This window comes from Poeciliopsis prolifica, unplaced genomic scaffold (genome assembly GCF_027474105.1).
Source record: "Poeciliopsis prolifica strain line A6 unplaced genomic scaffold, Auburn_PproV2 SCAFFOLD001, whole genome shotgun sequence".
In the NCBI taxonomy this organism is placed as follows: domain Eukaryota; kingdom Metazoa; phylum Chordata; class Actinopteri; order Cyprinodontiformes; family Poeciliidae; genus Poeciliopsis; species Poeciliopsis prolifica.
Genome location: NW_026562376.1, coordinates 3,480,474 through 3,496,606, shown reverse-complemented (window position 1 = coordinate 3,496,606; position 16,133 = coordinate 3,480,474). Strand labels below are relative to the sequence as shown.

The 16,133-nt window shown below is 40.1% G+C and overlaps 1 protein-coding gene across 1 annotated transcript in view; it reads left to right on the top strand.

Annotated features, from left to right (window-relative positions):
* cmip (c-Maf inducing protein) overlaps positions 1 to 16,133 on the top strand; it is a 36,963-nt gene that overhangs the window by 11,295 nt on the left and 9,535 nt on the right. Inside the window, exons 3-11 of the mRNA XM_055027206.1 lie at positions 5,013 to 5,138; positions 9,385 to 9,435; positions 10,369 to 10,530; positions 11,274 to 11,315; positions 11,514 to 11,576; positions 11,666 to 11,746; positions 12,514 to 12,617; positions 12,702 to 12,806; positions 14,996 to 15,439. Coding sequence (XP_054883181.1) covers positions 5,013 to 5,138; positions 9,385 to 9,435; positions 10,369 to 10,530; positions 11,274 to 11,315; positions 11,514 to 11,576; positions 11,666 to 11,746; positions 12,514 to 12,617; positions 12,702 to 12,806; positions 14,996 to 15,439 — 1,178 coding nt within the window. The remainder of the gene's footprint in view (positions 1 to 5,012; positions 5,139 to 9,384; positions 9,436 to 10,368; positions 10,531 to 11,273; positions 11,316 to 11,513; positions 11,577 to 11,665; positions 11,747 to 12,513; positions 12,618 to 12,701; positions 12,807 to 14,995; positions 15,440 to 16,133) is intronic.

The following is a 16,133-nucleotide window of genomic DNA, read 5'->3' as shown; positions in this document are numbered from 1 at the left end:
ATTTTAATTCATAGTAAACAAGATGTTTGTGCTTTCTGTATTTCTAACAACATCTTGTGTTGACTCTGTTTTTCAGCTTCCTCTTCATTTGTCATGAGTTTCTTGGTTTGTTGCTCTTAGAACAAAGTTGAAAACATTCACAGAAAATTTTAAATGCGTTCCTTGTGTCATTTATTCTTCTTAATAATATGGTTAATATGCAGGATTTTAGTATTTTTGTATAAAAGGAACATTTTTGTTGGTTCAGTCTTTTTGGTTTTGGCCAAGACAAATATTATTTGTTTACATTTAGCAACAAGAACAAGAGATTGCTCACTGCCTAGTTTAATTAGTGACAGGAGGGCGGGCGGGCGGACATGTTTGAGCTTCAAACACAAACAAAAGAAAGTAATTAGTGTTGAACGCGTTTTATTCTTAAATTAATTTTTTCTGTAAATAAAAGTTCTCCTGCTGTTTTAGGACTTGAGCGTTTTCAGTGAAGTGCAGTGAGAAAATAACCAACACAGCTACAGGAACTCTTATTCTCTTTAACTTGCCATATTATCTATATAAAACACTGTGGAGACATAGAAAATTTGGCTTGTAGTTTTTATCACAGTAACTGTTTATATCTTGTCTCCGTTTCTGAGTCTGAGCTCAGCGCTGATGTCACATCCGCATGAGCGAAATGCTAAGTGCGTTAGACGTTTCAAAAGTTCGCTGAAGTGTTATATGAAACTTCAGCTCTAGTGGATTAGAGGAAGTGTGCCACCAGTTGAAGCCAGGGTCACATTCTTGTTTGCGTCTGCGTTTCTTTATTCTTTATTTATTCAGCATGAAGGTAGTGGCTTCATTTGCAGCCGTAGAAACTTGACACATCATCAAAAAAACCACGAGGAAGTGTGGGCACGGGTTGAAATACTTATGTTTCTGAGAAGACCCTGAATATTTCCTGGATGTTGCACCAAAGTGTTTATACTGATCACAGGAGGAAAACATTAAGCAGAAACTGCTGCTGCTCTCCTGCAGGAAGTGCGAAGTGGCGTTCCAGTATGCATCGTCCTGCAGCAGCTTCAGTTCTCGATTACGTTCTTACTTCCTGTCTCGGGTGACGCTGGAACTTTCTCGGAGTCGTTTCTTCACAGAAAGCTGCAGCTGTGCCCGCCCGCGCAGCTGCAGACGTCAAACCTCACAGCTGCGTCGTCATGCCAAACGGCGATCTATGCCACTCTGTAGCAGATGGAGAAGATGGAGCCGCCTGTGGCTGGAAGGAAGTGACTCCATCGCTTCGAGAGCCGCAGCTTTACATGAGGTCAGACGAAGACTAGCACCAATCAACTTCTGTTCAGGAACGAGAATTATTAGTTTATCACAGCTTTGTTGTTCCAGGTGTGTTTGGTTTGGTCAGCTGACCTACGAAATGGCTGCTTGACCTTTCCAGTGGTGAGCTGAAAGCCTGGTGGGTTTCTCCTCATCTTCCTCCACTTTGGTTCGTCTTTCTTCTCTGGTGCTCGAGTGTTTCCTCATGAGTCATGCAGAGAAGATGGGGGGAAAAAATCCAAGTTTTCCTGCAACTCAGCGAATGTTGCTCATATAATCAGAAAGATGATGATCGCAGAAAGAGTGCTGAGTTGTGCAGAAGGTTTTAGTTTTCAGTTCTTAATTTTGCCTAAAAACGGTACCATAAAATGTGACAAAATGAGGGTTAAAGTTGCTTTGGTCTCAACTGGATATATTTTTGAAGGATAATTTAGTTTACAGACCTCATAATTAATTTATTTGTTGTTTATTTATTGTGGATATTAAAAATGTTAAATGAAATTGGATGTAAAATTCACCAAACTTGATTCCCAAAGTTGATTAAATGTTGGCGCAAGTCAAATTTGTCCACATTAGATGGAAAATATTCTGTAATTTGGCATAAAATAAACCTACATGTGGGGAAAATTGGAAGCAATAAACCAAACTTTATTGAACTGGTAAGAATTAAGTTGGTGGAAATTGAGCTCGGTCCAACAAAAGAAGGAGCTGTTGAGCCAAACTGCGCAAAATCAGACTCAAAAATGTTTGAAATGAATTTTATCCACAAAATTTGACCTCAAGATGCGTAATTGATCAACATTCACAGTTGAACGTCGAAAACGAGGCACAGAATTGGACCCAAATTGGTGCAGAACTTAATGAAATTAGACCCAGAATTGAAATGAATTACAAAGGGTCCCGTAAAGGGAGGTGGAGAACATAGCACCACCTAATTAGACACAATTCTCGAATCAGGTGCCAAGTTGGCCAAAGTCAGACACCAGACTGGCAAAAACTGGTTTCAAAAACGACCAAAAAGAGTCATGGAGTTGGCAGAAGCAAAGCACAGAGTTGGCTGGTGGCCGGGTTGTGGTCTGCTTGGGGATTTTTGTTCCAACTCACAGGCTCCTGTTTCCAGAAAACATTGAGTTTTCTGGAAACTAAAAGTCCAGTTTATTTTGGGGATGTGGCAGTTTGGGACCATTTCTGTTGCCGTTTCTGATGAAATGTTAAAATGATGTTTCATGTGACCGAACATTTCCTAGAACATCTCTCAGGTTTTGCATCTGCCTTGTTTCCTCCCTTCCTTTTATCGTTTTTTGTTTCTGTCTTCATCGTTGCGCCGTCTGCTTCTCACGGCGGGAAAAGCATCACATGCATCTCCATCCTCTAGTTTCTATGGCAACGCAGCGGAGAGCAAAGGAGCCCGGAGTTGCTCCTTCATCCCTCGTTTATGATGAAAAGCAAAGTGAAAAGAGAAGGGGAAAAACGAGGGCTGGGAGCAGAAAAACGGTGATATGGAAGCGGGGCCGGCGCTCGCTCTTGTACAGGATGTTGTATCTATGGCAACCTCGGCCGGTTATCAGAAAATTGAAGTCCCTTCTGTTCGTTCTGCTCTGCCTTTTCAGAGACGCCGTGCCATTTATCTCCCGCTTCATATTCTGCTCTTCATCTCATTACCGAGTCGTGCGCCGCAGAAACAAAACAAAAACAAAACCCGGTTCGGCGGCCTGCAGACGGAAAGACTGCAGCCGACGTTTACTCTTCCACAGAAAATTAAACATCTTCCCTGAACCAATATTTGCCGTGGACGTGGTCTGTAATGAAAATCCTGCGTGTGGAGCCAGCCAGCGATCTATGAGCTGCAGAGGGATGTGCACATGAAGGAAGAGCGTGTTTGTTCTTCAGCGGAGGGAGGAGGAGGGAGCTGTTTGCTCTATAGAGCGAGAGATGGACGCAATTAAAGAAGAGGAGCACCTGTCCGCCGGAGTCGCCCAGCCGCCTTCATGTACCGGCTCAGGCGAGTTTCTGTGAGAAAAACAAGAAAGAAGGAGAGAGAACCCAATCCAGATGAACGGCTCAGGTCAGGGGTGTCCAAAGTGCGGCCCGGGGGCCAATTTTGGCCCTCAAGAAGGCTATGTTCACATTGCAGCCTAAAGTGAAAATAGATGGAGATGGTAATTAATTAAATAGCGATTAGCTATTTTGAGCATTTTTAATAGCTAATCGCTATTAAAAATACCAAATTTTAAGCTATATGGTTACAAGTATTACTCGTTTTCTTTCACTGCTGTATGCGATGTACAATGGCTGCTGGAAAAAATAAAACAAGTATTTCGTTGACTTGCTCAGAAACCATTTCCTGCATTGTTGTTGGTTGTGCAGGAGGCTCCACTTCTGCTTTTTAAATGTGTACGGTTTAGAGGTACAGAAAAAAATCTATTCTATAAAGAATCATAATTCTTAATCCTGGAAAGTCTGAATCAATTCAAAAATACCAAAAAATTGGAAGCTGTATACATTCCTCATAATTCTTTTACATATTTTAGTTATTTAAGAAAAACCCAGGCAGCTGAAGCGACATTCACACTGTGACCCAAATCCATTTTTTACTCTCTGTTTCATTGAGCATAAAGGATTTAGTCAGTTTGGCAGACTTCCTTTTGTTTTAGATCTGGAATGATTTACACGTCGCTGGTCTGTAGAAGTCTGACTGCTTTTCAGTCACTCACTGCTCAAGAATATTTTAGCCTGACTGTTTGTTTGGGGCTTTACGTTCTTGTTGCTGCGGCTTGAATTACCATAATCAGAGCTGAAAGTTTCTCCCAGTTTCACTGAGTCTTGACATTAGATCTGCTACAGAAATTATCCTCCTCTCTGCTCATCTCGCCACTAAACTATCTTCTGCTTCCTTTTATAACTCGTTTTATGGGAACTTGGTCAGATGTAATTTACAGTGAAGCAGCTCTCGCTCCTTAAAAACTTGATCACGTGTCGCTCTGCTTCATCTGCTGTCGTTTTCAGCGCGTCTTTGTGCCGCTCCTGCTTTGCGATCATAAATACTAGCCCACTCTGGGAACTCTTGGGCAGCCGAAGGAAAAGGAAAAGAATAACAAACAGGTAATTGTTAAAGAGCAGAGCAGCAGTTAAAGCTTCTGCGGATGACGTCTGCTCTGGCTTTTGTGTTAATCTCCCATCAACAATAATTGCAAGCTAAATCATGCAATGACGCTAATGTCTGCAGAATCAGTGGTGAATAATTTATGGATCTTATTATAGAGATGCCTTAAACATTTCTCTGAAACTCCTCCCATGGTTTTAGGAGGGAGAGCCTGGTTTCCTTGTGGTTTTGACTTGCTCCTGATATTTTTATCTGCTTGGGTCACGAACACACACACACATATTTCTCTTGCATCCGGAAACTTGTGGTAATTTGTCAGTGTTTGGGACGGTCTGGCTTCGCTGCTTCCCGCTCCTCCTCAGTCCAGTTAGTTTTTCCAGCTGGTTTCTGCGTGTGAACACAGCATCACCGGCTGATTACATCGTCTGAAGTACCTGCAGGCTAGTTTGCTCAGGGCGGCTCGAGTTAGGAGATGTTTCTTTTTGTCTTTCCAGCTGACTGACAGGAAAAATAAAAGCTCGTTTCTGCTCTGGCTCTGCTCCAGCAGACATCCTGTACTGTAAACAACATGCAGGCTGACGCTGTTGTCTTCTTTCTGCCCTGCCTGCAGCCCACCGGTTACATGGAGACGACTTTGTCCTACAGCTCCATAGAGGACCTGCAGCTCCTCTCCTGGGACAACGCTCCCAAGTACTGCATCCAGCTCAGCATCCCTGGAGGCACCATCCTGCTGCAGGTGATTCACACACCAGGAGGATGGAAATCGAGTGTTTGAACCTGCAGAACCCAACGTCAGCTACATCTGTAGCAAAAAATAATATCTTTAAAAACTCTTGATGAGTCACTTAAAACATAAATAAGTACAAAAATGTGAAAAGTTACAAGCACAAAGGTCTAGATAAAGTATTTATATATATTAAATTTACAAATTCAGAAAGTTTTTTACTCTTTTTCTTATCTACAGTGGCCCTAATATGCCTTTGTAAACAAATCTATGGAAAACAATCCAGTTAAAATAATATTAAAAAATAATAATTAACAATTCAATAAATGTAAGCATAAATGGAAAATGGATAATAAATCATAAAAACTATACAGAATAATGACATTTTAAAAGATCTGGCTTGCTAGTTATGTTGCCAGCTAAGTTATTAAAACGACTTGAAAACCTCTGAAGAAGAAACCGAGCGCCACTTCCTTCTTCACTCCATCTAAACAAAAATGGAGTTTCGGCAGATTTCTCTTGTCGTTGGTCAAAGACAATGAGCGAGCAAGGTATCTAAAATCTGTAATTTAATAACATTAAACTCTCATCTTCCTCCTTCTGGAGAATTTTTTATCAGGGACAGAAATAAACACGTTAAATTTGATTTAAGTTTATTTAATAACTAGGCAGTAAAAAGGGTTTTGAAATAAGAATGTTGTTGATTTTGTCGATCGTATGGTTTTCAATTAAAATGCAATTCATTTATTATAAACCCTGGAATTATCTCATTAAAACGTTTAATTCCACCACTAATATTTATGTTTACCAGTGTCCATTAGAACTGCTAGGAAGACATTAGCAGTTTTCCTCTTTGTTTTGATATGTTGATCATTTTACTTGGTGTGTGTATTTCAGTGATCGAATCAAAAAGTCACAGGATGACCTAAAAGACATTAAATAACTTTGACGATATCTGAAAAGGCAATCTGGTGGAGACTTAAGACGACCTCAAAGAGTCAACTGTAGCGAGGTTATGACCTTAAAGATGCAGGACGACCTCAAAAACAAAAAACTAAAAAGAAAAACCACTGAGGGAGACATTTGGTGACTTCAACAAGGTGATTGGGTTGATTGACCACAGAGATATGTTGTCACTTTAAGGGTTGGTTAAAGTGCTACCAGAGGTCTGGAATGACTGTAACGTCTTTGTTTTTATATTCCCTGCTTTTCTTCATGCTAACTGTCTTTCTTGTAGGGCTGGACAATAAATCAATAGTACCGTATTTTCCGGACAATAAGTCGCATTTTGGAGGGAAATTTATTTGATAAAATCCAAACACCAAGAACAGACATGTCATCTTGAAAGGCAATAAAAATAGATTAGAGGTAACAACTGGCTGAGTATCTGTATGGTATGCTAACGTTACATGACAAACAACGAACTGAGAACGTGCCTGGTATGTTAACATAACGTATTAAGAGTTATTCAGATAACTGTAGCATAAATAACATGCTAACAAGTTTACCAAACCATCCGTGTTTCTCTAAATCTCTAAACGCAATAAAATCTTCGTCCTCATTTTTGCTTGTAAACAACTCTGCTAACTCTGAAGGCAGAATAACACAGACCTAGAGCGCCCTCTTGCGGTTTAGTGTGAAAATAACACGTGATATGATATAATGATGTGTTAATTTCCACACATAAGTCGCTCTGGAGTATAAGCCACACCCCCGGGCAAACTAAGAAAAAAACTGTGACTTCTAGTCTGGAAAATACGGTAATATATATTGCGACAGGTATGGGATCAACATCTCATACCTGTAGAAATATTGCCCTAGATGTAGGTCTGAAGGAATATTCAGTCTGTGGGAGATGTAGCTACTCAACCAGCGAGTGAAGCTGGGTTGATGGCTTCAACTCACGCACTCTTTGGTTGCCTAGCAGCAACAGGAGTAACTTGCGCAGCAGCAGTTTAAGGTTTTGCCATTGCAGAAAAATAAAGAACAGCATGAAGTGGAAACTGTGGATAAACCAGTTTGGCAATATTTCAGATATTTAAAACAAAAACTGATCAATAAATCTTGAATTTGATAAGTATTCAGTAGCATCCTGATAGATTTTTTTCAGCTGCATCGTTCAGGCCTACTTTCTGAGTCGTTTTCTGTCCCTGGGTTTTGTTTTTGAGATTATCTTCAGCTGTTTATGGTAGTTCGAATCGTCATTTCTTTGAAACATTTTATCGTCCTGACTCAGTTTTCTTCCCCTGAACTCAGCAGCAGCTCTCACACGGCGCTGGACACACTGTTCCCGCTCGGCCGTCCATAACACGGACCACTTCTTTCTCTAAACACACACCGCGCCCTTGCTGCTCCTGTCTTTTTTTTCTTTTTTCTTTGACAGCAGTCAGTCGGCTTAAAGTCACCAAACATGACCCTGTTTGTGTTGAGTGCAAAAGGCTCCGGACGCAGGCAGGAAACGGGTGAAATGATTCCTCCATTGCGTCGTAGCAACAGGTTCTGCTTTCCGCGGCGTCGAAGACGATTGTGATTTAGAGACGCTAATGAGTTATTTATTGCCCCGCCGGCTGTGTAAACACTGGCTCGCCGAAACAGGCGTGTCTCGGTCAGAGGTGAAGCTCGGAGGATCGTCGTTAAACGGGCAGATTTATGTCTCGCTGCAGGTCGATCCAGGTCTGTTATGGATGCGCAGCAGCAGCTTTGTTTCACACAGGAAGCTCACAGGAAACCTTGTGTCTTTGTCTTGCATTCATGCCCCTTATTCATTCACATGATGCTTCACACTGATGTATTTTGTTTGGATTTTATCTGTTAAGCAGTGCCTCTGATCCTTTTTTTGTGTGCATTATGTATTCAACCCCTTTTAAGTGGACACTTTGCAGAACAAAGTTTATCAAAGTTTATCTTGTAGGTTACAGCTACAAGATAAAAAAACTGAAAGTTATGCACAATATCTGCAGACGATCTGATCTGATCTGATGCAGAGCGGCGAGCAGCAACTTTCAGTTCTTCCCACAGATTCTTAGCTGCTTTTAGTTATGGAGTTTGACTAGGCCATTCGTATACTTTCTACTCAACAATACTTTTTTTTTTATCTTGGCTTGTCACAGAAACTAATTTTGCTTGAAGAAAATTATCTCTGTAGTTATTGGGTTAAACAATCACACGTTATTTTGAGACAATTTTCAAGTCATATCTTAAAAATGTTATGCTAATGCGAGTTCACTGGAAGACATTTTAAATATTCAACATGAAACACAACAATCTGAAGAGAAAATAAAAACTACACACAACCAAAACCACAAATAAAATAATTACAAAGTCTCTGAAACAAAGAACCTTTCAAAATGATCCAACTTAGTTTAATTGATCATACAATTAATTGATCAACAGGTTATTTCAACAGGTTGAGTTGTATAGTATATAAATCCACACTGTAAAAACACAAAACCTTACCAGGTATTTTTCATCTAGTTTTTAGTGAATGTTAGTTTTGTCTTATTTTAAGAGAACTAACTTACAGAGAGAAATTTAGGAGCTTGTTTTATAATAATTCACCAATATTGATGAAAAAATATTTCCTGGCAGATTATTCCACTTAAATTAAGACATTTTTTCCCATGCTATCAGTGATGTAAACTGGAACTAATAATTTTTCATCAATATTGGGGAATTATTATAACATCCTATTTCTGACTGAAATTTCTAACTAAATTTTTGTAAAACAGTTTTTTCATTTCAAGTGTGCTAAAATATTTGCACTAGAAACTGGACCAAAAATACTTGGTAAGGTTTTCTTTTTGCAGTGCATTTTCCATTTCTGTCTTCATGTAGGTCCTACATTTATAATGGTCTTTAAAAGTTTTCCATTTGTGTTTGAGCAGAAGAAATCCTTTAAAATCTGGTCAGAGAGATTTCAGAGATAAGATCTTTCGTTTGGACTTCCTCCTTCTCTCTCTGCTCCTTTTCAGCTTCTCCGGAATTTGGGGTCAAAGTTGAGGAATTATGAGCTTTGGACACCCTGATCAGCTGCTTCAAAGTGACAAGAAAGGATAAATAACTTGCATTTTCTATGATGGTCATGCATCATAGAAAATGTGCAAAAAGTAACAAAAAGAGGAAGACCAAACAGCAAAACAATGAACCAAAGTGTAGAAAAAGAACAAATGTGGTTTGATGAAGAGATTTTTCATTTTCATGTGAGTCTAAAAGTTGTTTATTTGGCTCCAACGCGTTCTTTGTCTCCGTGTCGCCGCAGGCTGCCAACAGCTACCTGAGGGACCAGTGGTTTCACTCCCTGCAGTGGAAGGTGAGCTTTCTGTTTGTCTTTAACTATTAATTCATCTGTTTGGATTACAGAGACTCACTGAGGAAAAGGTTTCTGCTGTTGTTGTTCAGTTTGTCACCGATCTGACCTGTAAAACCCGCCGACAGCTGAAGCCGACACCGTCGCTTCCTGTGCTGCAAATTCACAATCCAAGAGCGTCCGGAGGTCTAAATAAATTAGATATTGGATAATATTCGATACAATCCTGATTTTTTAGATTTATGCATTTAAAGTGGTTTTGATCAATGGTAAATCTGTAAAAATAACAGTTTAACAGCAAGAAAATTGGTTTGTGTTATGGAAGAGGATTAGTGGTCACTGAAAAAAATTACTTTAATGTCACAATTACAACTTTAATCTTCTGAGATAAACAGTCAGAATTCTTATTTCTTTCTCCCAGAATTCTGATTATTTTCCAAGAATTTTCACTTATTTCCCACAAATTCTATCTTTTCTCAAATTCTAAATTTTCTCTCTGAATTCTGAAGTTCTTTGTCAAACTTCTGAAGAAAAAAAATATCAATTTTGACTCATTTCGCCCCCAAGTTCTGCCTTTATTTTCAGAATTCTGTCTTTTCTGAGAATTCAAAATGTTTCCTCGAAAAAAAAAACTGGAAAAAAAGCTTTAAAATTCTGAGAATTTTGACTATTTTTCTTCTGAGGAAAAAAAGCCAGAATTATAAAGAAATAATACTTTTTCTTTTTTCATGGCCCCAACCCTCCTCTGTATTTAACCAACAAGAAAATGAAAAAAAATTCAATTTAAAGCTGGACTAAAATCAAAGAATTACAAAGAAAGACTTTATTCAGCCTCCACAGAGCTTGGAAACCTCCGGGCAGGTCCATCTACATGGACGGAAATAGGGAGCCATACAGCAGACGTTCCTTTCCTCTGATCGTATATTTCTCCTGCAGAAAAAGATCTACAAATACCGTAAAGTCCTGAACAACCCGAGCCGCTGGGACGTGGTGCTGAAGGAGATCCGAGCGCTGGTGGACATGGCTCTGACCTCCCCGCTGCAGGACGAGTCCATCCATCAGGCCCCGCTGCACATCATCTCCACCCTGCTGGCAGAGGCACGTCCTGCACACTCAGGCATCCGCTGGGTGCAGTTGGTTCCTGTGCTGCTTCTTTTAACCTGGGCTTAAATATTTGTGCATAGATTTTAGAACCAAAGCTGCAGTTTGGATGCAGATCCTTTTCTGTTTACAACCTTTGTTTCTTCTTTTTTCCACAATAACTGATTCCTCTGGACTCCTGCACTTCAAAAACACAAAATCTTACAAAGTATTTTTGTCTATTTTCTTGAAATAAGACTAAACTGAAAAAATCCTTAATATTCTTAATATTGATGAAACAGTACCATATACACTGTCAGATTAAGTTATAACAAGATCTTTTTTTCATGTTTTAAGTGAAATATTTGTCCATTAATATTAAGAAATTATTTACCTAAAATGAGCTACGATATGTTGCTGAAAAGTTATTTGTAAGTTAGTTTTGTCTTATTTCAGGTGTAATAAGCTAAAGGTATCCAACATGTTTCATGATTTTGTTTTGGTTCCTAACGAGTTAAAAATGGTAAAAACTTTGAAAACAGTTGATGACACAAACTGGAACTTGTCTAAAGTGGTTTTATGTTTTTGTTTTTTAATGATATACAGATAAAAGAAATTATTTATTATTGAGCAGGTAAACAAAAAGAATCAACAATAAACTAATTTTGCATTTTTATTTTAATGATAAAATTTTCCATTTTTATTTAACTTGGCTCCAGTAGTTTCCTGTGTTGACAGTTTTCATTTCTTCCTGTCTGCAGAACTCGAACCTGAGCGCTCAGGATCACGAGAACATCATTGTGGTGAGTTTCCAGGTGAAGCCTCTCCAGCTTCCCGCCATGTTGCCCTTTGACCCCCTGGATATCGACCCCTGCAGGGCTTCTGGCCGCATGCGGAGCGCCCGTGTTTGTGCAGCTCACCTGATCCTGCGGCTTGGCGCCCTGCCCAGGTAAATAGCAGATAGCATATGGAAATATTTATCTGCGTGTGCTCTTTTGCAGGCGATCGCTCCGCTTTTGGAAAACAACCACCCGCCGCCCGACCTGTGCGAGTTCTTCTGTAAGGTGAGATGAGCAGCAGCGCTTCGCTCAGCTGTTGAACTCTGCAGATTCAGGATCTTTTAAGAAAGTCTTGCTTGTTGTGCTTGTTGCAGCATTGTCGGGAGCGGCCACGCTCCATGGTTGTGATCGAAGTTTTCACGCCTGTAGTCCAGAGAATCCTCAAACACAACATGGTGAGAAACCACAAACATTCTCCAACATTCAGGGTTTTTTGTTTTAAACCAGTGAACCTGGAAACCTTTCATCAGCTGCAGAGTCTCAGCAGTGAAAACCACTTCCTGTCCCAGCGTGGTTCCATCCTGCCCAGTTCCTTTATGGGATGGCAGACTGGTAGTCGGCTTGTTTCCATTAAAGGCTGCCTGACACTTTATCCCAGTGTTTTACAATGTAGGGCCTGTGGCCCCCTGCGGGGACGCCAGGGTGCTGTGTGGGGACCTCAGATAATTGGAGCAAAGATGAGACAAAAATTGCAAAAGTAAAAGAAAAAAATTAATTCCATAATTTAATCTTACATTTTTCAGTACAATTTTTGTTTTATGCCTTTAAATAATTTTTAAACGAAATATAACTTATGAAAGTCACAGTATGACGACTTTATTGGAATTTTATGACCATATTCTTGAAAAATTATGACTTTATTCTCATAATTTTCTGACTTTATTCTCGTACTTTTGTAATTTTTATACTTGTACAATTATGACTTTATTTTATGTTATTTTTACTATTTCCTTATAAGTTTATTCTCGCAGTTTGGCAAACTATTTTTTAAATATTTTGACTTTATTGTTGCATACCTCTATATTAAGACTTTGTCATATTATTTCAACATTATTCCTGTACGACTTTATTCTTGTAATTTGATGACTTTATGTTTAGTTTTTTAATAAGGCCCAGAGACTTAGCAATCCTCAAACTTTGTGTTTTTCTTTTCTTCCTGCAGGATTTCGGGAAGTGCCCTCGGCTTCGTCTCTTCACTCAGGAGTACATTCTGGCTCTGAACGAGCTGAACGGCGGGATGGAGGTGGTGAAGAAGTTTATCCACAGGTGAGGGAGCCTCTCTGAGCATTCAGAGCGTTTAGACGTGATTCCGCCTGCAGGATCTCTGGATTAAACATGTTTGTGTTGCAGCATGCACGGTCCGACGGGGCAGTGCCCTCACCCCCGTGTGCTGCCCAACCTGGTGGCCGTCTGCCTGGCGGCCATTTACTCCTGCTACGAAGAGTTCATCAACAGGTCAGTAATTTCCTGAAAATCAGGCTCCTTTTCCACTAAAAACGCTTAATCTGCTTCACTTTTAAAGCTAATTACCGCCTTTTACAACCTTTAGCTGCACACTGAATGGCTCTACGGACTGTTTGGGGGTAACCCCGTTTGTAATCTCACATTTTATGATCCGAGTGTTTAGCTAGAGCTGTTGATTCAGAGGAGCCGTGGCGTTGTTTGCCTCCATGTTTCCATTGATTAGACAAACCCCAGGCTGGTAATTTCCCACATCTTGCAGCTCTAATATGAAGGAAACGGTACAAACAGTCATTTCCAGTTGTTACCAGGAAGGCAGCCCATAATCGGATTGGTCATCAAACCCACATTATGCCATTTATAGCCCTAAACGAATTTGCAGCATCCCGCAGCGCCACAGAAATACACAAGCAATTATAGGAGAAACAAATAAATGGAAAATAATTAAATATATTGCATGATCATTGGACTGTGGAGAAAACCCTGCAGCTTTTTATGAGAGCTGCTGTTAGTGGGTTTTTCTTGTCAACAAACTCCTTTATTGAGCTTTATTAAATTTAATTTGTTATACATATGAAACAAATGTTTTATATCCTGTAAAAAGAAAGAAATAAAATCTGTTAGAGCGCTCTGTTTTTAGTAAATTTTCTTTTCTCATATTTTAATTTTACAGTTTCAGTCACATTTCCTCATCTTACCAAGTTATTTTTTACATCTTTTGTAAAGAGAGATGTGGTGATTTTTTTTTTTTTGGAAAATGTCAATTTGCAGTTTGCCATAATTCATGTAAGAGAAGACAGAAAAGGAAGATTTCAGGTCTATTCGATACATATAGCAGAACATGGTGGCGGCAGCATCATGCTGTGGGGGTTTTATTCAGCAGGGAACCTGATCAGAGTTGATAGCGCTAAATAATGGACCTATAAAAGCATCCAGATCTAAAGTAGGAAGGTTTACATCAAAGAATAGGCATGTTGTAGAATGGCCTAGTCAAAGTCGAGACTTAAATCCACTTGAAAATCTCTGACAATAATTTAAAATTGGTTCTCTTGGACGTTCTCAACCAGTGGGGTCCAAAAAATGTATTTTATGTGGGCCAAAAATATATAATTTTTATAAACTAAAATCACGGAAAATATCTGTTATGTTCTTTTTTACCTACTCAACAATTAACTGAGAATGAACTATTTTAATTGAGCAAAAATTGTTTTTCTTTTTTTTTTAGGAACAGGATTGTATATCCAAAACCTGAAATTGTTTTTTTTCTTGTTAAATGAAGAAAAATAATTTTTCTTCATTTTGTTTTTCTTACTAATAAAAACAAAATCCAGGTTAGTCTTGATTTATATTTGTTTGTTTTATTTATATTTGTTTTAAAACACGACATTAAAAGCAGGTTTTGGGTCCAACAGAATCTGCTTTAGAGTTCAGATCAACGAACGGATGAGGCCATAGCTGCCATGACAGCTGAAGATGACGTTGCATCTAATGTTTATCAAAAGTAGATTTTCATTTGAATTTAAAAATTGTAGTTTTGTGATCATTCATTTGATGTTTGAACAGCTTTACTCTAAACCCAGTCTGACTGATCTGGAGCTTTTGTGCTAAAAATAACAAATAATACAAATAAACAATGAGCCAAACGACCCGTTGCTGTTTGAATGTTTTGCAAAGTGAAATAAATTGCAGAGATGAAATGAAAACAAGAACTACATCACCGCATGGAAATACCGGCTTGTTTATCCTCCGCTCGACGTCTTTCCAGGAATTTTAGTCTGGCTGGTTCCGGTTGTTTTGGGTCTTTTGGGTCTTTATTACCTTCAACCCCAAAGCTGCTCTTCTCCCTGAGCTTCCGTCGCTGTGGCAGCCATTTCTCCTGACTCTGTTTACATCTCTCTTCGCCCTCTTATGTCATTCCCACGTTTGCCACGCGTTGGAAAGTTTGACTCGGCTTCATGTCTTTTGTTTGTTTTTTATCCGTATTTTACCTGAATACAACTTTATCTCGGTTCCGATCCGTTCACCCAAAAAAGATTCAACATGCAGTACTAATTCTAGCAAGATAAGATATTTGCAGTAACGATGCCACTTGGTAGGATTTTGTGTTTTTGCAGTGAAAACATTTGTAAAATCAGCTGTTCAGACGCAGCCATGATGGTTTGTGATGTTTCTCCCGCCTGCAGCAGAGACAACTCTCCCAGCCTGAAGGAGATCAGGAACGGCTGCCAGCAGCAAAACGACCGCAAGCCGCCGATGCCGCTCCGGCTGCTGCGACCGGAACCGCCGACGCCGCCGCCTCCCTCCACCATCCTGCCTCTCTCCAGCGCCCCCCAGCCGTCTCCACCCGCTAACCCGCCGGCTCCGTCCATCCCCATCTCCTCCCCGACGCCCTGCCTGCCGCTCTCCCCTCCGCCCTCCATCGTCAACTCCAGCGAGATCCTGGTGGAGCTGGAGCGGAACAACAACACGGCCAACGCCAAGCGGAAGGGCGGGCCTGCAGGGGGCGACAGCGAGCCGAACCTCATCGACTGCCTGCTGGTCAGTCCGGCTGTGAACACGCTGTCCATCCAGCTGCCGGCGCAGGCCGACCGAGTGCTAGGCTGCTTCGCCCTCATCCTCAAGATGCTGTGAGTTCACACAACAAGCTCCCACTTCAACAAAACGTCACATTAAGAGACGCAGCAGCAGAAAGAGACGCAGCAGCATATTCTCGATTTGTCTGCTGTGTGTTTATCAGCAGGACAAAACATGGGTTGAATAAAGAACAGCAGAAAATTCTCATTAGGGCAGCCAGTGAAAACTTTAGAAATATGTATAATTTTATTTTTAACTGAATAAATAAACCTGACCCTCCTTGGGGCGCCACTGCAACAAGATGCTATTTGCAGTTTTCAAAATTTGCAAATATAAAAAGCTGAGACCTGAATGAGATTTTGGTGAAAAGAGAAAACCCGGCGTTGATTGGAGCTGCTCTGTTCAGCCCTGCACAGAAACAGCTTTCAAAGTTCAGCTCAGACAAACTAGGACTTTACTCGGCTGAATTGATTGACAGTTTTTACTCAATCACAGTTTAAGTTCAATGGACTTTTTGCAGATTTTCCCACAGAATGTTCAGCTTAGACTGACGTTACATCTAGATTCTGACCCTACGATCTTCTTTTCTTTTAAACTGCCTTCATGCTCACAGTTTCATCTCCACGTTAGCAGTTTATACATCAAAACGCAAGTATTTTTCTCTACTTTCACCCAGTGTGACTCCCACTGCTGTAGGACTTGCAGCTTTCTGTCATATCACCCCAAACTGCAGAGTGCACACCCAAA